A 21,543-nucleotide genomic window follows, 5' to 3' on the forward strand; every position below is an offset into this window, starting at 1 on the left:
AGAGGGAGCTTGGTCACTGTTCATGAGTCTGTGTTTGTGGGTCCTGAGGTCTCAGCTTCCCAGTGTCTGATATCCTCCCCTAGAAAGGAAAGCAGAGTGACAGTTGAACCTTTGGGAACCCTGGGGGAAGGCAGGCTTGGCCTGGGGCTCTCTAGGTCAAGCAGGAAGGGGAAGCATGTTGGCTTGGCTGTGAGCAGCGAGAGAGGCAGAGGCTGACTCTGAGCCTCTCACCTGAAGGACTGGGTGAAACAGGCCAGGGCTCTCTAGAACTGGCTCCTCCGACACCCTTGGGGACCAGAAGGCTCCCTGAGCAAGCTTGTGCCACTGGATGGGTTCTACATAGTGTCAGATGAAACCACAAATTCCTCAGTGTCTTTAAGCTGGATCTTCGTGTTCTGCAGGAAAAGAGACAGAGAGACAGAGAGGGCGAGAGAGAGCGGCCTCATCCTAATCTCCGTGCCTTCCCTGATATTCACTACCTCATTCAACAAGTAGTATGTGCACTGCAACACTGTTCCAGATGCTGGGGATACAACAGTGACCTCTACGGACCACATCCCAGCCCCAGGGGCTGACATTCCATGACACCAGGGGGAAAGCAGACTTGCCAGGTCAGGAGGTGGAAGGAAGGGCCTGCTTCTAGGAAGGTGTGATGTGTGTGTAGTGACCAACAGGACTTCTTTGAAGAGACCAGCTAAGCTCTTGACTCTGCTGTGTGCAAAGAGGCTGAGGAGCTGGCTCCTCCACATCCTTCCAGCCCCTCTGGCCCCGCCCTGTCTTTCCTCCCTCCTGCAACCCGGTGCAATGTGCTCAAGCAGTGGATACATTTCTGGTATGTGACGTCCCTGCTGTTGTTGTGTGTCTTACTCCCACCCTTCCCTTCTCTCTGTCTCTCTTTTTCTTCTTTCCACTGAACCTCCCAGCAGGCTCAAGCCAGGTTTCTGAGTGCTGAAGAAAGAAAGCAGATGGTGAGTTGTCATTTGGTGGGGATGTGATAGACAGGGGTGTGTATGTGGACCCTCCCCACATTTAGAGTCATAGGATTGTGTACCTAAAAGCCCCAGGGAGGTATATGGGTCCAAATGGGTTACCAAAGAAAGGAGGGTAAACTTGGTGATGGCATCCACAGTCCCAATCAAGACCGGAGTTTTTCCTCTCGGGTGGCAGGGGCCGGGGTGCGGGTTATGTGAGATGCCATGTCTGTGAGACAGTCAGCATCTAGTGGGTAGTGGACAGGTGATTTGGGGCCTGGTGGGTGGGGGGAGGTCTTGGAAAATGTGAGGGACAGAGGGGAAGGGGAAGGGCCTGGCCTGGACTAAGCTGAAAGCAGAACAACTGAGGTGAGTGCTCCTTGTTACCTAGTCCTATGTTATATGAGATTCCATCGTTGATACTTGGATTTTAAGAGAAGCTGCCTAGTTGTGGCCCCTGTTTATCACCTAGAACTATGAGGCTGTGCTCCACTGACTTCAAGGGAGCCCCCTGCAAACAGTAACTGGAAGGAAAAGAGGACGTAGGTGGCCTAAGAGTCTTTATCTGGTTTTTGAAATAATGGTGTTGCTTAGGAAGACATCTTTTATATACATGTGAGGATACAGGACTGATTGATTGTCTTCAGGAGCCTACCGCAGGTCATGGTCTGAGGTTATAAAATGGATGAGGTTCTGTTACTGCTTCAAGTCATTCAGTGGGACAGAAGTCAAAAAAAAAAGAAACAAAAAAGCAAGAAACCCAGGATGATAACAATACAGGGAGATGGCTATGAGAAGATGGAGGAGGGGCAGCCACCAGCCTTGAGAGTTGGAATGGAGTCTTAGAGATTTCCCAGAGAAGGCATGCCTGAAATGAGTGAAGAAAGAAGTTGGCCAGGAAATAGAGAATGGGGAGAGCTATGCAAGCAGTCGCCTGAGACAATAAAGTGCAGATTTTGCAACTGAAAATAAGTAGACTCAGGTTTCTCTTCTAGGGTTTCAGAAGAAAGTCAGTCATGCCACTTAAGTATAGGGGTAAAAAGTGGTGCCACACAGAGATACAGAGCCCTGGATTTTGAGAAGCAAAAGATTTTGAGTATTGTTAACTTTCATGATGGAGAAGGCAATGGCACCCCACTCCAGTACTCCTGCCTGGAAAATCCCATGGATGGAGGAGCCTGGAAGGCTGCAGTCCATGGGGTCGCTGAGGGTCGGACATGACTGAACGACTTCACTTTCACTTTTCTCTTAGATGCATTGGAGAAGGAAATGGCAACCCACTCCAGTGTTCTTGCCTGAAGAGTCCCAGGGATGGGGAGCCTGGTGGGATGCCGTCTATGGGGTCACACAGAGTCGGACACGACTGAAGTGACGCAGCAGCAGCAACTTTCATGATGGTCCATTGATTATTTATCCTTTATTATTCAGTTTTTGAATGAAAGTTCTACCTAAGATATCTTTGCCTAACCTCATGGCACAAAGGTTTTCTCCCATTATTTTCTTGTAGGTTCACAACTTGCACTTAGCTCTATTATTTATTTTGAGGGCTTTTGCATGCAGTGAGAGGTATTGACGTTTATTGGTGGTTTCCATACGGAGATTCCCTTTCTCCAGCTCTATTAGTTAATTTTCAGTTAATTTAATTATCTTAGCACCTTTTGTCACAAATCAACTGACTATATTTTTGTGTACATCTGTTTCTGGGCTTTCTATTTTATCCACTGATCCATACATCTAGTTTTATGGTAATACCACACTGTCACGACTACTATAGGTTCACATTAAGTCAGGGAATTTGGTACCGTAAGTCCTCCATCTTTGTTCTTTTCCAAATGGCTTTAGCTATTCTACGTCCTTTGCATTTCCATATAAGTTTTAGAAATAACTTTTCATTCTAATTATGATTATGACAAATCGATAGATGAATTACTAGAGACCTGACATCTTAAACCTTCTGGAGTCTTCTGATCCACAAACATAGTATGCTGCTGCTGCTGCTGCTGCTGCTGCTGCTGCTGCTAAGTCACTTCAGTCGTGTCCAACTCTGTGCAACCCCAGAGACGGCAGCCCACCAGACTCCCCCGTCCCTGGGATTCTCCAGGCAAGAACACTGGAGTGGGTTGCCATTTCCTTCTCCAGTGCATGAAAGTGAAAAGTGAAAGTGAAGTCGCTCAGTCGAGTCCGACTCCTAGCGACCCCATGGACTGCAGCCTACCAGGCTCCTCCGTCCATGGGATTTTCCAGGCAAGAGTACTGGAGTGCGGTGCCATCGCCTTCTCCGAAAACACAGTGTATCTCCATTTAATTTGCATCTTCTTTAATTTTTCTTAGCAATATTTAATAGATACCTGTATATGAGTCTTGCAATACTACATTAAGCTTCTTAATAGGTATTTCATTTATTTCAGTGCTATTGTAAGTGATATTTAAGTTTCTTCCATCTCCAATCATTTGTTCCTGGTATGCTGAAATAGAGAGGACTTTTTCCCGTTGAGTTTCTATCCTGTAACCAGGTTAAATGCATATCAGATCTGAGAGATGATTTTGTTTTCTGTAGACTACTAAGTATTTTCTAAGTATTACTAAGTATGATCCCTTTAATGTATTGTTGCATTCAGTTTGTGCCTCTAGGTGTTCTTGCCAAATGCCATCAGGGAAAAGGATTTCAAACTGGGTAAGGTCTGTCAGAGAAAGCCACCCAAGTGAGTCTTCTAGGGAACTACCAGACAGGACAAATAATGACCTGGGAACCTTATCTGGGAACAAGGCTCTGCAGGAGGCCTGTCCCATTTCTGCTCCCTCTGGTGGCTGCCAGGCTGCCGGTTTTCACCATGATTGCAGGCTGTCAGCATTCAAAGCTGAGCTTCCCTTGTGGCTCAGCTGGTGAAGAATCTGCCTGCAATGCAGGAGACCTGGGTTCGATCCCTGGGTTGGGAAGATTCCCTGGAGAAGGGAAAGGCTACCCACTCCAGTATTCGGGCCTAGAGAATTCCATGGACTGTATAGTCCATGGGGTTGCAGAGTTCGACAAGACCTAGAGACTTTCACTTTCACTAAAATTAGTGAGTTTACCGAGTGACCAATTTGCCACATTTACTGGATTTCTTGATTGTCTCGTTAGCAACCTTTACGGGAATAGCTGGGCTTCCCAGATGGTATTAGTGGTAAAGAACCTGCCTGCCAATGCAGGACACATTAGAGACATGGGTTCGATCCCCAGGTGGAGAAGATCCCCTGTGGAAGGCGTGGCAACCCACTGCAGTATTCTTGCCTGGAGAATCCCATGGACAAAGGAGCCTGGTGAGCCACAAGTCTATAGGGTCACAAAGAGTCAGACGCGACTGAAGTGACTTAGCACTGCTGCTGCTGCTGCTAAGTCGCTTCAGTCGTGTCTGACTCTGTGCGACCTCATAGACGGCAGCCCACCAGGCTCCCCCGTCCCTGTGACTTAGCACACATGCACAGAAAAAATCATTTTTATTTTAAAGATGAATAATATGTTTCTGAGTATTAACTCAACAAAGTAGATATACCTTAGACATTTGGAAAAATACCCAAAATTAGGGACTGAAAACTTTCCCCATGAAAGGATCGTTCTAACCCAAAATTTGGATTTTACCTATGATGAAACCATTTTAATTATTCCTGATTTATCTGGGAATATTCTGAATGTTATTTTCTATCTTTTCAAGCCACATGGATTTTGTGTGCGTGTGTGTGTGTGTGTGTGTGCATATTTTCAAATAGATTATTAGATAGAACTGCTGGTTTCTTGCATTTATAATTTTTAATCAAAGATGGGTATGTTAAATTCAAAAACTATATTTAATTTTAATTTTAAAAACTGTTATTTTAAGCTGAACTAAAATTAATTAATTTAAATTGATCAGATCAGATCAGTCACTCATTCGTGTCCGACTCTTTGCAATCCCATGAATCACAGCACGCCAGGCCTCCCTGTCCATCACCAACTCCCAGAGTTCACTCAGACTCACGTTTTGAATTTAGATTGAATTTTAAACTTGAATATGAGCTAAAAGTCAAAATTTATATTTAAGTTCATATGGACAACTCTGCTTCTGGGAAGACAGAGTGGATGAACGTTTCCTATTCTTCCCACCAAGTACCACTTAAAACCCTGGTTGCCGTATATAAAATAAACATAAGGCTCTGCAATGTGGGGAGGAGAAGGTGGATCAACTACGGATCTCAGAACCTGAGAAAGGACACGGTGGTGAGTTCCCTGGGTTTTCTTTCTGCATCATGTATCCCAGGCTTGGAGCTGAAGAAGCCGGCTACTGAGAGAAATGCCGAAAGGTGGAGACAAAACAACAGTGACAACAACAGCAGCAGCAGCAATGAAACCCAGCTGAAACAGAAAGAAAAGTCTGCTCTCTCTAATGTAAGGATCAAGAATGACAAGACAGAAAAGGTTTTCTGCATGACTGCTCTACTCCAGCCAAGCAGTATGGAAAGGAAAAAAAAAAAAAAGGATTGTGGCCTGCCCGCCCCCTCGCCGCCCCTCCTCCCCGCCCCCGCCACCCCTCCCCCGCTTCCACCCCGCCAAGCCAGCGAACATCTAGCAGGGTATCTAGAATTCCACGTTTTACTGGCGGGAACAGGAGCCACCTTCCCCTCTTCACCAGGTCCCTGGAAATCAAACACATGGAGATTCTGGAATTATACCTCCACTTGGCAGTAAGATGGCAATCCTCCCCATCCCTGCTGGGATGATTTCAATACTTTCACCACCACTCAGTAGTAAGGAGGCCGCTCAATCCGTGGGCTAAAGAAAAGTTTCCCAGCACATTAAGAGATGGCTTGAACTAAATGGAGATGATTACAAACCATACCCAAATTTGTGGGATGAAGCTAAAGCATTGCTGGAAGGGAAATTTACACCAGTAAAGGCTTACATTATGGAAAGGGAAACGCACCAAGTCAATAATCTAAGTTCTCACCTCAGGAAACTAGAAGCAGCAGCAAAATAAATCCAAAGCAAACAGAAGGCAGGGGATACAGAAGATGACCCCAGTAATCAATGGAATTGAAAACAGAAAAACAACAGAGAAAATCAAGGAAACAAAAATCTCAGTTTTTGAAAAGATCAATAAAACTTACAAACCTCCAGCGAGTCTGACAAACTAAACCGCAGTGATTCACTGCATTTACTGAATGACTTCAGTGACTATGTTCGTGAAATAGTCTATTTTAGAAACCACGTGTAAAATAGATAAACCAGTGCAAGCTTGATGCATGAAGCAGGGCACCCAAAGCCACTGTTCTGTGACAACCTAGAGGGATGAGGTGGGGGTGGGGGGATGTGGCGGGGGACAGAGGTGGGAAGGGTGTTCAGGATGGAGGGGACACACCTATGGCCGATTCATATTGATGTATGACAAAACCCGTCACAATACTGTAAAGTAAATTTCTGACATAACAGCTGGATTGATGTCCTTCATACAGAAACTATTTGAGGTAACATTGTTTTGTAATTAGCTCAAATTCTTTTCTAAGTGATAGAAATAATTGCCTGACATCTACTCCACAAGTTCAAAATTTTTAGGCTATAATCATATCTTTGCAGATTGCAAAGTCCTTGGAGAGAAAAATGTACCTAAAATATTAATTGGCCAAGGTTTCATGCAGCATGACTCATGAGAAGAAGGTATTTGAAAAGTAAGGTGTTTGAAATGCTTTCCTGGTTTGAATCAATTGCTCTTTCACGTTGTTGGAAAGGTCCTGTATTATATGGGCTTAGTTGCAGATCTTAGGCTTTTAGTAAAATGATGTATATGGTCCTGCAATTCTCTAACATACGTTCTGTAACTGTAATAAAATGCATTTATTTTTATTTGTTTTCTATGTGCTGTGCTTAGTCACTCAGCCATGTCTGACTCTCTGCGACACATTGGACTGTAGCCCACCGGGCTCCTCTGTCCATGGGATTTTTCAGGCAAGAATATTGGAGTGGTTGCCATTTCCTTCTCCACGGGATCTTCCCAACCTGGGGACTGAACTCGTGTCTCCAGTGTCGCCTGCATTGCAGGTGGATTGTTTACCTGCTGAGCCATTGGGGAAGCCCTATTTACTTATTTCTTTATATTTTACTATATCTCCATTTAAAATGTCTGTGTGTGTGAGAGAGAGTGAGTGCATAAGTGTGTGCTTGCGCCCAGGATCCAAGCTACTTTATAGCGGCAAAATTTATAACCCAGGTTCTCTTAATAATTGTTAAAAACTGTTTCTAGTTGTTGCTGAACAGTTACTTCCGATTTCAGGCAACAGATCTTGTCATTCTCTTTGGACTGTTAGAGGAAATTCTTTTTGAATTCGTCTTATATTTGCTTACATTTCTCTTCGTATTGTTCACTTTGTTTTCTTCATATTTCTTTGAACACAGCAAATAAATCGCTTTTCCTCTTTATTTTGTTGTTGCAAACACAGCAACCGCAGCAACAACAACAATGGAAGGGGTTGGAGGCTGAGGTGCTCAACTTTACAGCAAAATGCCCACTAATTAAAAGTAGACAGGAATTTCTAGAAAACAGAAATAGAGTATAGCCATGTTTCCAACCACCAAAGCAATAATCAAACCAGACCCAGAGCACTGAATAAAAGCTAAGGCCAAGAGGTGAGAATGTTTTTCGAGAACAGACTACCCACATGGTATCAGAATATCATGCCACAGACTGCTTACATATACGGCAAAACCAATACAATATTGTAAAGTTAAAAAATCAAATCAAATCAAATCAAAAAGGTACCTTTACCGTGAAATGATCTCTACAACAACCCCTTAAATAAGTGATCAGACTCAGTAATGCCAACTGTAGCAATGACAGCTAGACACACTGAACTTGGGGGCCTACAGATGTGAGGCTCATGACCTATTTAATATACTTGCCAAGAATATTAAATCTGAAGACATAAATCTAAACAAGAGGAAAATATCAGGCAAACGCATACTGTGGACACTTTACAAGCAAACGAGCCTAGGCGCCATGACATGAAAATGTCATTGCCGTGGAAGATTGGAGTTGAGGGACTGTTTGGGACTGCAGGATACTAAAGAGACATGACAACTGAGTGCAGTGTGTGATCCTTGATTGAACTGTGGATCCTCAAAAGGATATTATTGGGACAATTGGGGAAATTTGACTATGGACTCTATATGGACTCAGATGACACTATCACCTCATTGTTAAATTCCTTCGACATGATAGCAGTACTGTGGTCAGACGGGAGAGCATCCTAGTTCTTAGGAGACAAGTTCTGAAGTAATTGGATGAAGTGTTTGGAACTGTTACGTGGTTAAGCAAAAAAGAAGAAAAAGAGAGCGAGAAAGCAATGGGATAGTAGGAATCTAGGTAAAAGAATGCTTACTCTTTATGCATTTTCAAAATAAAAAGCTGAGGAAAATGGATTGCTCGTATTTTAGAGTTATGAATTGAAATATTTCCCAATAAAAATAAGAAAATTTCTGATGCTTTCTTGAAAATAGTCTGGGAGAGGGGTAGAGGAGAAGATATATGCGAATCGAGTTTGGCTATAAGTTGTTGCTGGTTGCAGTTGGGTGATGGGATAATCGGAGGTTCCTTCACTGTTCTCTCGCGTACAATGGTTCTCAAAGTGTGGTTCCCTCCCAACAGCACCTGCATCACCAGGGAACTTGTCAGAAAAGGAAACTCTGGGTCCCACTCCAGAACTTTTAATCTGAGACTATAGATATGGAGCTCAGCGATCTGTGCTTTAACAAGCTCTCTGTGTGATTCTGCCGCAAGTTCCCATTCCAGGACCACAGCTCTACTGTCATGAACTTGGAGATTGAAAATTTGTATACAAGCTCTATTTGCAAATGTTTGAAATCATCCACAGTATAATTTTTTTTAATGTATTTATTTTTTATTGAGGGATAATTGATTTCCAGAATTTTGCTGTTTTCTGTCAAACCTCAACATGAATCAGCCATCAGATCAGATCAGATCAGTCACTCAGTCGTGTCCAACTCTTTGCGACCCCATGAATTGCAGCACGCCGGGCCTCCCCGTCCCTCACCAACTCCCGGAGTTCACTCAGACTCACATCCTTTGAGTCGGTGATGCCATCCAGCCATCTCATCCTCTGTCGTCCCCTTCTCCTCCTGCCCCCAATCCCTCCCAGCATCACAGTCTTTTCCAATGAGTCAACTCTTCACATGAGGTGGCCAAAGTCCTGGAGTTTCAGCTTTAGCATCATTCTTTCCAAAGAACTCCCAGGGCTGATCTCCTTCAGAATGGACTGGTTGGATCTCCTTGCAGTCCAAGGGACTCTCAAGAGTCTTCTCCAACACCACAGTTCAAAAGCCTCAATTCTTCAGCGCTCAGCCTTCTTCACAGTCCAATTCTCACATCCATACATGACAACAGGAAAAACCATAGCCTTGACTAGATGAACCTTTGTTGGGAAAGTAGTGTCTCTGCTTTTGAATATGCCATAGGTATACATATATCCTGTCCCTTTTGAAACTCCCTCCCATCTCCCTCCCCACTCCACCCCTCTAGGTTGATACAGAGCCCCTATTTCAGTGTCCTGAGCCATACAGCAAATTCTGGCTGGCTATCTCTTTTATATATGGTAATGTATGTTTCCATGTTACTCTTTCCATACATCTACCCTTTCCTCCCCTCTCCCCATCACAGTAAAAAATTTTTTAAGCAAATAAAACAGGCCTCCTAGCTTAGTGGTCAACCTAGATTAGTGGTCAGGTTTTAATGAAAAGTTTCAAGACAGATCACACTAATCTTACCTGAACACTGCCAGAGGATAGCAAAGAGGGCAATTAAGTTGCTCCACTTAGTCTATGAGACTAGAAAACCTTGACCCTGGAACCAGCAATTATGCTCTGAGGAGAGAAACATCAAGTCAATCTTGCTCATGAACAGAAGGCAGGCAAATTCCAGGCAAAACTTTAGCAAAGTGAACCCACCAGTGTACACAAAAGATGATACACTGTGATGTATAGCTACGTCTATCCTAGGAGAGCAAATCTGGTGGAAGGGGGCATGAGAGAGGTTTGGGTCTTGCTAATATATTCTGCTGCCTGCTCCAGGTGCTAACTGAATGCGTATGTTTAATTTTTGAAAACTCACTAAGATGCACATGTACGATTTTGATTCTTTCTTGATTATAAGATATACTTCACTAAAAAATTTGAAAGAAATCTTATAAATAATCCTCATTATATTAACAGATCCAAATGAATAGAGCCCTGATCATTTCAATAGAGGCCCCCAAATTAAAACCCAATTATCTATTCATGATTTTTAAGACAAACTTATTAAACTAGAAATATAAGGATGCTCCTTAATCTGATAAAGGGAAAGAAGGAAAGAAAAAGAGAGAGGAGGGAGAGAGAGAGAGAGGAAGAAAAAGAAACAAAAGTGAGAAGGAAAAAATAAAGGAGGAAGGGAGGAAAGACAGAAAAAGGAGGAAGAGAGAATAAAAGAAAGAAAGTAAACAATGAAACAAACACAGAAAGCCCATTTTAATATGGAAATGTTGGCAACATTCTGTTTAATATTAGGAACAACCCAAAGATGCCCAATTTTGCCATCTCCATTTGACCTGGTAGTGGATGTCCTAGCCAGCCAGTAAGAAACTTGTAAACTCACAGATTCACAGAAAACTGCAGACCACCTCTAGACACATGATAAAATGTCACAGAGTTTAGCATGGTGGCTGACTTTAAGATCGAGATATATATATATCTTATATATCATATATATATATATCATATATATATATATATATATATATATATACACAAGTCAAATGGATTTCTATAAATTAGAAAGAGATAGAAAATGTCATTTTGAACAGATATCAAGCACCAGAGCAACATGGTTCCAGAGTATCTTGAAAGTGCAAGTCGCTCAGATCACGTCTGACTCTTTGCGACCCCATGGACTGTAGCCCACCAGGCTTCTCTGTCCTTGGGATTCTCCAGGCAAGAATCCTGGAGTGGTTTGCCATTTCCTTCTCCAGGAGATCTTCCCGTCCCAGGGAATGAACCTGGGTCTCCCGCATTGCAGGCAGATTCTTTACTGTCTGAGCCACCAGGGAGTATCTAGGGATAAATACAAAAAGGAGGTACAAAATCTGAACGTAAAAAAGATAAACACTAAGCTGAAGGATTCCAACGTTAAAGAAGAGCCACAAAAATAGAGAGCCATTCCATGTTGGTGACTAGGAAGGCTGAATATCATAAAGATAGTCAATTCTCCCTTAACTGATCCACAGATTCAATGAAAATGTAATCCAAATCTACCGCAGATGAGTTTTCAGGGAACACGACATGCTGATCCTGACATTTACATTTTTGAGTTTAGGAAGGACAAAAGGCAAAGAATAGCAAAGATGTGCCTGGAAATGATGAATAAGGTGTGAGGACTTGTCCCACCGGAGATCAAGATGTCTTACTAACAGATAAAAATTAAGAGAGTGTAGTACTGGCCCAGGAATAGATTGACTTATCTGTGGAACAGAACAGGGAACTCAGAGACACAAATGAAGACCAAAATGACTCCACACACTGCCCATTGTTCCCTGGGGCTGCAAAATCGGATTTCGAATTGAGAATCCCTGACATAGGAATTGATGCTTTTGAACTGTGGTGTTGGAGAAGACTCTTGAGAGTCCCTTGGACTGCAAGGAGATCCAACCAGTCCATTCTGAAGGAGATCAGCCCTGGGATTTCTTTGGAAGGACTGATGCTAAAGCTGAAACTCCAGTACTTTGGCCACCTCATGCGAAGAGTTGACTCACTGGAAAAGACTGATGCTGGGAGGGATTGGGGGCAGGAGGAGAAGGGGACGACAGATGGCATCACTGACTCGATGGACGTGAGTCTGAGTGAACTCCGGGAGTTGGTGACGGACAGGGAGGCCTGGTGTGCTGCGATTCATGGGGTCGCAAAGAGTTGGACACGACTGAGTGACTGAACGGAACTGAACTGAACTGACTGACATAGGAATACGGAGGGATCTTAAAAACACAGGCTGAATTTTGTAAAAGTAATTTACAGAATACCAAGGATGCCTGTTTAAAATGCTCGCATATACAGTATTTCACAGGGCTTCCCAGGTGGCACTAGTGGCAAAAATCCTCCTGTCAATGCAGGAGACTTAAGAGAAATAGGTTGAGTTTTTATCATAAATGGATGTTGAATTTTGTCAAAGGCTTTCTCTGCATCTATTGAGATAATCATATAGCTTTTATTTTTCAATTTGTGAATGTGGTGTATTACATTGATTGACTTGCGGATATTGAAGAATCCTTGCATCCCTGGGATAAAGCCTACATGGTCATGGTGTATGATCTTTTTAATGTGTTGTTGGATTCTGATCGCTAGAATTTTGTTAAGGAGTTTTGCATCTATGTTCATCAGTGATATTGGCCTGTAGTTTTCTTTTTTTGTGGGATCTTTGTCAGGTTTTGGTATTAGGGTGATGGTGGCCTCATAGAATGAGTTTGGAAGTTTACCTTCCTCTGCAATTTTCTGGAAGAGTTTGAGCAGGATAGGTGTTAGCTCTTCTCTAAATTTTTGGTAGAATTCAGCTGTGAAGCCGTCTGGACCTGGGCTTTTGCTTGCTGGAAGATTTTTGATTACAGTTTCAATTCACATGCTTGTGATGGGTCTGTTAAGATTTTCTATTTCTTCCTGGTCCAGTTTTGGAAAGTTGCACTTTTCTAAGAGTTTGTCCATTTCTTCCACGTTGTCCATTTTATTGGCATATAATTGTTGATAGTAGTCTCTTATGATCCTTTGTATTTCGTGTTGTCTGTTGTGATCTCTCCAGTTTCATTTCTAATTTTATTGATTTGATTTTTCTCCCTTTGTTTCTTGATGAGTCTGGCTAATGGTTTGTCAGTTTTATTTATCCTTTCAAAGAACCAGCTTTTGGCTTTGTTGATTTTTTCTATGGTCTCTTTTGTTTCTTTTGCATTTATTTCTGCTCTGATAACATGATCCTCTACATAGAAAACCTTAAAGACTCCACCAGAAAATTACTAGAACTAATCAATGATTATAGTAAAGTTGCAGGATATAAAATCAACACACAGAAATCCCTTGCATTCCTATACACTAATAATGAGAAAACAGAAAGAGAAATTAAGGAAACAATTCCATTCACCATTGCAACGGAAAGAATAAAATACTTAGGAATATATCTACCTAAAGAAACTAAAGATCTATATATAGAAAACTATAAAACACTGGTGACAGAAATCAAAGCGGACACTAATAGATGGAGAAATATACCATGATCATGGATTGGAAGAATCAATATAGTGAAAATGAGTATACTACCCAAAGCAATTTATAGATTCAATGCAATCCCTATCAAGCTACCAACAGTATTCTTCACAGAGCTAGAACAAATAATTTCACAATTTGTATGGAAATACAAAAAACCTCGAATAGCCAAAGCTATCTTGAGAAAGAAGAATGGAACTGGAGGAATCAACCTACCTGACTTCAGGCTCTACTACAAAGCCACAGTTATCAAGACAGTATGGTACTGGCACAAAGACAGAAATATTGATCAATGGAACAAAATACAAAGCCCAGAGATAAATCCACGCACATATGGACACCTTATCTTTGACAAAGGAGGCAAGAATATACAATGGATTAAAGACAATCTCTTTAACAAGTGGTGCTGGGAAAACTGGTCGACGACTTGTAAAAGAATGAAACTAGGACACTTTCTAACACCATACACAAAAATAAACTCAAAATGGATTAAAGATCTCAACGTAAGACCAGAAACTATAAAACTCCTAGAGGAGAACATAGGCAAAACACTCTCCGACATACATCACAGCAGGATCCTCTATGACCCACCTCCCAGAATATTGGAAATAAAAGCAAAAATAAGCAAATGGGACCTAATTAACCTTAAAAGCTTCTGCACAACAAAGGAAACTATTAGCAAGGTGGAAAGGCAGCCTTCAGAATGGGAGAAAATGATAGCAAATGAAGCAACTGACAAACAACTAATCTCAAAAATATACAAGCAACTCCTACAGCTCAACTCAAGAAAAATAAATGACCCAATCAAAAAGTGGGCCAAAGAACTAAATAGACATTTCTCCAAAGAAGACATACAGAGGGCTAACAAACACATGAAAAGATGCTCAACATCACTCATTATCAGAGAAATGCAAATCAAAACCACTATGAGGTACCATTTCACGCCAGTCAGAATGGCTGCAATCCAAAAGTCTACAAGCAATAAATGCTGGAGAGGGTGTGGGGAAAAGGGAACCCTCTTACACTGTTGGTGGGAATGCAAACTAGTACAGCCACTATGGAGAACAGTGTGGAGATTCCTTAAAAAACTGGAAATAGAACTGCCTTATGACCCAGCAATCCCACTGCTGGGCATACACACTGAGGAAACCAGAAGGGAAAGAGACACGTGTACCCCAATGTTCATCGCAGCACTGTTTATAATAGCCAGGACATGGAAGCAACCTAGATGTCCATCAGCAGATGAATGGATAAGAAAGCTGTGGTACATATACACAATGGAGTATTACTCAGCCATTAAAAAGAATACATTTGAATCAGTTCTAATGAGGTGGATGAAACTGGAGCCTATTATACAGAGTGAAGTAAGCCAGAAAGAAAAACACCAATACAGTATACTAACGCATATATATGGAATTTAGAAAGATGCTAACAATAACCCTGTGTACGAGACAGCAAAAGAGACACTGATGTATAGAACAGTCTTATGGACTCTGTTGCAGAGGGAGAGGGTGGGAAGATTTGGGAGAATGGCATTGAAACATGTATAATATCATGTATGAAACGAGTTGCCAGTCCAGGTTCGATGCACGATACTGGATGCTTGGGGCTAATGCACTGGGACGACCCAGAGGGAGGGTATGGGGAGGGAGGACGGAGGAGGGTTCAGGAAGGGGAACACATGTATACCTGTGGCGGATTCAATTTGATATTTGGCAAAACTAATACAGTTTGTAAAGTTAAAAATAAAATAAAATAAAAAAAAAAAAAAAAGAGAGGGACATAGGTTGGATGCCTGGATCGGGAAGATCCCATGCAGAAGGAAATGGCAACCCACTCCAGTATTCTCGCCTGCAGAACGTCATGGACAGAGGAGCCTGGTGGGCTATATAGTCCATAGGCTCTCAAAAGAGTCGGACATGACTGAAGAAACTTAGCACACAGTATTTCACATCCAAAAAGCAAAGAGTTTGGGAAACAAGGTTTGGGGAGCACAAAGCTCCACTTCAGTTCTGGAGTCGAATGGCAGGCCCAGTAAAGCCACCCAGCAGGAGGAGAAGTGCAAGGGAGTTGAAGAGAGCGCAGGGCTTTTGTCGTGACCTTCAGACGAACTTGAAGCTCATTGGTCACTGACCACAGCAGTGGGAAGTGAAAAGCAGAGCTGGAAGCTCACTGTCTTTTGAAGGAAGGGCGGGAAAGGGACTGAGAGCTGGGTCTTCCCTCGGGCCTCCTGTCCCAATAGATTGATCCTGACCTGCTGGGGGCTGGGGTAACCATAGACTGGCATCAGGAACAGGACCCTCATTCTCCGCATCATTTCTTTCCTCCCTCCCTCCCGCTCTGGATCCCCAGTCCCTCTTCTCTCCTCCACCTCCGCAGGGTACCTCGGATCCCACCCCGCCCCACCCCTCCCCCACTCCACACCCCACACCGCATCCCTCCTTGGCTGAAGTCCTGTGAGATGATCGCTTGCTCCAGACTCCTGACCCCTGGCCTCTGGCCGCTGGGGCAGGGCTTCTGTCCCCCCACCCGCACCCCCGCCACCTCATGATTCTGAGGTGGGGGTGACAGGGAATGGTTGGGTAAGCTGAGAGCAGGGAGGTGGCGAACTCTGGGTTTGGCAGGAGGGGAAGCTGTGCTCAAGCATAATTGTTGAAGGTGTTGGAGAGGAGCTGGGAAGATTGTTGGGAGGCTGAGGAGGGGATGCACGGGTTGCATGAAAGCAGAGAGGGTGTGCTGCTGCAAGAAAACAATTAGTGCAGTGAGGAGTTGGCTGTTGACTAGATCAGCGTCTGGCGTTCAATAGGGGGCTCAACAAACATCTACTTGGTAAGTCGATGAGGGGATGAATGAAAGTAATCATTGAAAGAAGGGCTTGAGATGCAGCAGGAGTATAGGATTTCACGATATGATATGATTTCGGGGTGTCACTTTAAAGAGGGAGCACGAAAACAATTAAGATTTTGATAGAGTGCAAGAAAAAATTGGAATGGAAGATGAGAGGAAAATTGAATGTAGGGCATACATGAGACCAATAATAGAATTGAGTGCAGGACATAAGAATCATGAGCAGGGAGTGGATGAATGCAGGAGGCGAGGAAGACAATTGTGGAAAGGGATGCCAGGAATAATAGTTGGGCATAGCAGAATACAGGATGATAAACATGAGACACGGAAGTAGTATTTGTTGAAGGAGGCACGAGAGTGCATGTGTATGCCTGAAGGGGTCGGGGGTCCATGGGAAGTGAAGGTAAGCAGGGGGGAGTAATAATTGGATTGGAAGTATACAGGACCCACGCCCAGAGTTTCTTGGAACTGGCCTATATGTGAGTGGGGCTTCCTGGGAAGGAGGCTACATGAGCAAGAAGAGAGGGTGCAATCTCATTTCAGCAGTGAGCTGGATGGAGAAGAATCCAGCCACCTCAGATGGGGTTTTCCAGGGGCAGAGGAAGTACGTAGCGGGTAGGGGATCATGTGGCCACTCTGACCTCCACTCCTTGCCCTAGAACCATGGATCCCAATGAAATGCCTGGTATGCCCTCCTGCCTCCCCGACTCCACCCCTGGACTTGAGACCGGAGCCCCACGTGGCATTGAACTTGGCCCCAGAGGATCTATACGTCGCTGTGCCCGCTGCCACAACCATGGCATCACTGACCAAATCAAGGACGAGGAGCACCTCTGCCTCTTCCAGGCCTGCAAGTGTCACAAATGTGTTCTCTCCTCGTGAGTATGGCATCTGACAAGGGCAGGGGAGGAGGCCTCCTCTAAAGGTGACTGACCTTAGACCCACAATCCTCCCACTTTAGGGAACACGACAGCATCTTGCCTGCTGAACGTGACTTGAAGATGGACCAGGGGCCACACCTAAGGAGGCGCCCGACTCGAGGACGGATCAGGGGTGGGACTACCTCTCCCAGAGCTCGCAGCCGTGGCAAGAAGTCGGGCACTCAAGCAAGAGTCCCCGGTGAGTGTCTCTGGCCAGGGAGGGAGTTGGCGTTTCGGGTGTAGGGAGCATGAGTAGTTCTGTCAGCAGTCCTACCACCCAGTTTCTATGTGGCTTTCCTCCTTGGGAAAGTTACTCTTCAGGCCTTAGCTCCCCCAACTATAAAAATGCCATCAGTATTATCTACCAAGTGTTGGTGGGAAGGAGAGATCTGGGAAATCAAAAAGGGTCTAGAGGGGGACAGGTTGGGGATGAGGTAGAGTGGGATGGGGCCAGAGGGTAAGGCTCACCTAAGGTGTCCCCAGTGTCTCACAGTTGGGAAGGAGAACATCACACCTCAGCTCGAGGCTCACCCCTGTGCAATCCCCGAGGAGGAGTCTGGGGCCAGTGTGGGAAGCTCTGACCTCAGCCACTGCTCAGAGCCCTATCTGTGTCCTGAAGACCTGGGTACCATCTCTAACCCTACTACAACTTGCCATATGACCCTGAGGGAAAACTACTTCTCTACGGATCTCATAGTCTTCAGTCCCAAAATGAAGAAGAGGACTAGGTGGTCTTGAAGGTCTTCTCAGCTCTGGCATTCCGGGCTCCTATCCTTGCCCCAAAATATGCCCACATCTCCTCTCCATGGCCGGCTTGGTTCCTGGCTCCAACCTGTGCTCTCTGTTCCTGCAGACAATCTTCGAAGGCGCTCTGCTGCTCGGTCAAGTCCTGGACTCTTTGTCTCTGTCCTGGACTCCAGCACCCTTGAAGAAGCAACTAACAATTTCTCTTTTGAGGAAGTCGCACAGATCCCCTGCCCTGCCCAGCAGGCGAGTAGAGTGAGAAAGACCATGGGGCTACTTGTATATTGTGTTACTGAGTGTCCAAACCTTCTGCTTAAGGCTCTGGAGCTAGAAGGAGGAGATGGAGGCAGTACAGGGCAACTGGGGGCGGGGGGCGAGGTGGAGGAAGGGGAGGAGGAGCAGGCATCTCAGACTTAGGGGCTCTCTCAGCTCTGCCATTCCCAATCTGTGAGACTTTGGACACGTGACTTTACATATCCGAGCCTCTATTTCCTACCAGTGTGCTGAGAGGGGACAGTATTCTACACCTATAGAGAACTGCCGACTCATTGGAAAAGACCCTGATGCTGGGAAAGATTGAGGGCAGGAGAAGGGGGTGACAGAGGATGAGATGGTTGGATGGCATCACCGACTCAGTGGACATAAGCTTGAACAAACTCGAGGAGATAGTGAAGGACAGGGAAGCCTGCCATGCTGCAGTCCGCGGGGTCACAAAGAGTCAGACATGATTTAGCAACTGAACAACAACAGCAACATAGCATTGCAAAGAGGACTAGCACAGGGCCTGCCACATCACAGGCCTTTGACAAGTGGAGGCTGTTATTCCACATGAAACAAACAGATGGGAGAGAAGCTTCTGCTGAGAAGGGGAGCCATAATGGTGAGGGACACCATCTTGCCCAGGCCAGAGTCTAATAACCATCAGAGAAAGTGTCCTGGAGATGAGTCAAGCTGGCCCTTCAAGCCCCTTGGGGATTGGGGAATATAGGGGCAAGAACCAGTCCCTGGACAGGAACAGTAAGCACGTCTCTCCAGGTGCCTCGCAGATTAAAATGCAGACACCTCTGATGTCCCATAGCACGGGTATACCTGTGGTGGATTCATTTCGATATTTGGCAAAACTAATACAATATTGTAAAGTTTAAAAATAAAATAAAATTTAAAAAAATAAAATAAAAAAGCTGAGAGGAATTAGTGTCTCTGGAAAGATACAGGAAAAAAAAAAAAAATGGAAAAGAGGACAGGCCAGGCAGGGGAAGCGACTTGTCTAAGCCACAACACCTAATGGCCATTCAGACTCCCACATGCAGATATTGTAAACTCTCGGCCCCCTCCTCACTGGTAGTATGTGCCTGCCAAAGGGATAAATCCCCTGGTCTCTCCTTTCCTTGTTCCTAGACACTCAACTCTGATCCTCCAGCCCCATGCCACCCTTAACCCCCTTCTACTGCAGCCACAGAGTCTGGGGAGATTGTGGGGTCCAGAACCCTGGCAGGGGCCAAGCTTAGTGAAGGAGAAGAGCAGAAGGCCTCGGGGTAGCTGGGGACTGAAGGGGCATTGAGGGAGTGTGGGTTCCCAGCTCCCATTCTCTCACATCCTTTGTTTTCAGGCTCCCGAAGCTTCCAACCAGGCCTCGGTTTCTGCCTCCTCAGAGTGGCAGCAAAAACTGGAAGCAGCCCAGGCTCTGCTGACTCTGAAAAGATCTTCCTGGGCCCCTTCTGGCTCCATCTCTGTGCCCCAGCCCTGCGTTGCTCCAGGTAGCCTGGTCTTTGAAAGGAGAACAAGGGGTTGGGGACAGTTGGGAAATGGGAGGCTGTTGTGGTAAGCAGGGGCTAACTGGGAAGTCAGAGTTGGAGGGAGGAAGGGGGTTGAACTTCTCTGGACCCAGGCTGCCAAGCTCCTCAGTCGGACTCTCGAAGTGGCAGTAGATGGTTGTTCAGAGAATCACTGAGCGTTTGTTGAGCATTGTGCTCAAAAGCAAATGCTCACTGCCCCGATGTCAAGAAATAAGGAAACTGAGTCCCTGAGAATGGCAGGGACTTACCAAGGGCATGCAGCATATCAAGTGGAAGAATCAGGTCTCCTGACTCCCAGTCCAGAGTTTTCTACCCAGACTCCTGCAGTCTGCTGTGATCTGGGGAGGACGTGTATAGGTGATAAGTGTCTGGTAGAGAAGATCTAGTTCCTGCCTTCAGGGAGCTTCCAGTCTTGATGTGGAGCCTGGATGCCTCCACAGGTCATGTTTTGGGGCTGAATCTCAATGATGAGCCTGGAGAAGAAGGGCAGAGGAGAGCTAGACACCTGGGAAGGCTGAGGGGGAAGGCTGGGCACTACCAGATCAAAATGGACTGTGATATGGAGTGTGAGTGAAGCAGGCAACCCTGGAGGAACTGCTAGAACGCGATGGAAGAGATGAGCGGGGAGAGGCTACCAGTCACGGAGGTCTGCCTGCCAGGCTTAAGAGGTTTGGCCAGCAACTGTGGGTGATGAGGGACCAAGGAATGTCTGAACTAGAGAGGAGCATGTTTGGAGACCCTGGGCTTGACAAAAAGAAATGTGGCTGCTGTGATGGAGGGATTGGAGGAAGCGAGAATTGAGATGGGCAAATCAAGGGAGTTCTGTGCAATATAGTCCAAGGCGACACAGCTTTGACTGGGTGGAACAAAAAGAGGGGAGAGCTGGGAGGACAAATGGATGTGACCTGGCCCTGACCCTTTTTTTGTGTGTTGACAGCTCCTGATGAAGATAAAGGACCTCAGCCTTCTAGCCCCTCTCTTTGACCTAGGCCGGCCATCTCCATTTCTCTGCCTATTGGTCACCTGGGGTGCATCTCCCTCTTGAACTAGAAGCCCAGAAGTGGGAAACTCATTAGAATGCTGTATATTTATGCATTTGCAAAATGCTTAATGTCCAAAATTCTTACTGTATTTTAAAAAAAAAAAAAGCGTTTAGGCTCTTTTATAAGTTTTAGGTGCTTTTTATTATATGGGACAATTCCTTGACTGAGGGTGGATATTCCTCTACCTCCATCCTTTACTCTCTTGGATCCTGGGGTCTTATAATGTCTCTTATGAAAACAGGGTTTTGCAATCTAAGCTCATCAGTCTCTAAGTAGGGTTCTGTGTGAGTTCATCTGTTCATCAGCCAGAGGTTATTTTGATTCATGATACCCGCATGCTCATGTACTTATCCACGCATCTGAAAATCTGAGGATGTTTTCATTTTGTGTCTAGGTTTGTGTATGTGTGAAAATAATAAACCTTCATTGTAAGGCACTGAAATATTGGTGTTGCTTGTTACCACAGTATAACCTAGAGTACCCTGAGTTTACCATGTTCAATTCACTTTTCAAAGGGACAGTCACTTTCCTCAATAACTGGGATTTCTTAACATGGTTGTTAAGGAAATGGTAGAGAAAAAAAAATGGGTAGGAGATTTACTCATTCAGCAAGTAAGTGCCTACACCCTGCCTGGCAATGACTGCTTCCAGTTGTCCAGAAGGCCACAAATTCAGATGTCTGCAGGATCAAGCAGATTATATAAATGAGTAGAGCAAGCCAGATGGGGCCTGGCCAACTGAGAGTGCATGCTCTACCTAAGGGAGCAGCTGTCACTTGGCTCTAGCCAAGTGCTGCCCTACAGGAATGCAGACTCATTGTTGCCACATCTCTTGATAAATCTAGCCTTGGTAAATTCAAAAAAATAGAAATCATTCCAAGCATCTTTTCTGACCACAATGCAGTACGATTAGATCTCAATTACA

General features: G+C 44.7%; 1 protein-coding gene across 1 annotated transcript; it reads left to right on the forward strand.

Moving 5' to 3' along the window:
* The first annotated feature begins 628 nt into the window (after window positions 1-628).
* LOC133243159 (doublesex- and mab-3-related transcription factor C2-like) lies at window positions 629-21,061 on the forward strand. Its single transcript, XM_061409699.1, has 6 exons — window positions 629-968; window positions 16,776-16,994; window positions 17,078-17,235; window positions 17,890-18,026; window positions 19,390-19,537; window positions 20,514-21,061. Exons 2-6 carry the CDS (start codon window positions 16,780-16,782, stop codon window positions 20,558-20,560), a joined length of 705 nt encoding a protein of 234 aa, XP_061265683.1. The 5' UTR covers window positions 629-968; window positions 16,776-16,779; the 3' UTR covers window positions 20,561-21,061.
* The last annotated feature ends 482 nt before the right edge of the window (window positions 21,062-21,543 follow it).

This window comes from Bos javanicus, chromosome X (genome assembly GCF_032452875.1).
Source record: "Bos javanicus breed banteng chromosome X, ARS-OSU_banteng_1.0, whole genome shotgun sequence".
NCBI lineage: Eukaryota > Metazoa > Chordata > Mammalia > Artiodactyla > Bovidae > Bos > Bos javanicus.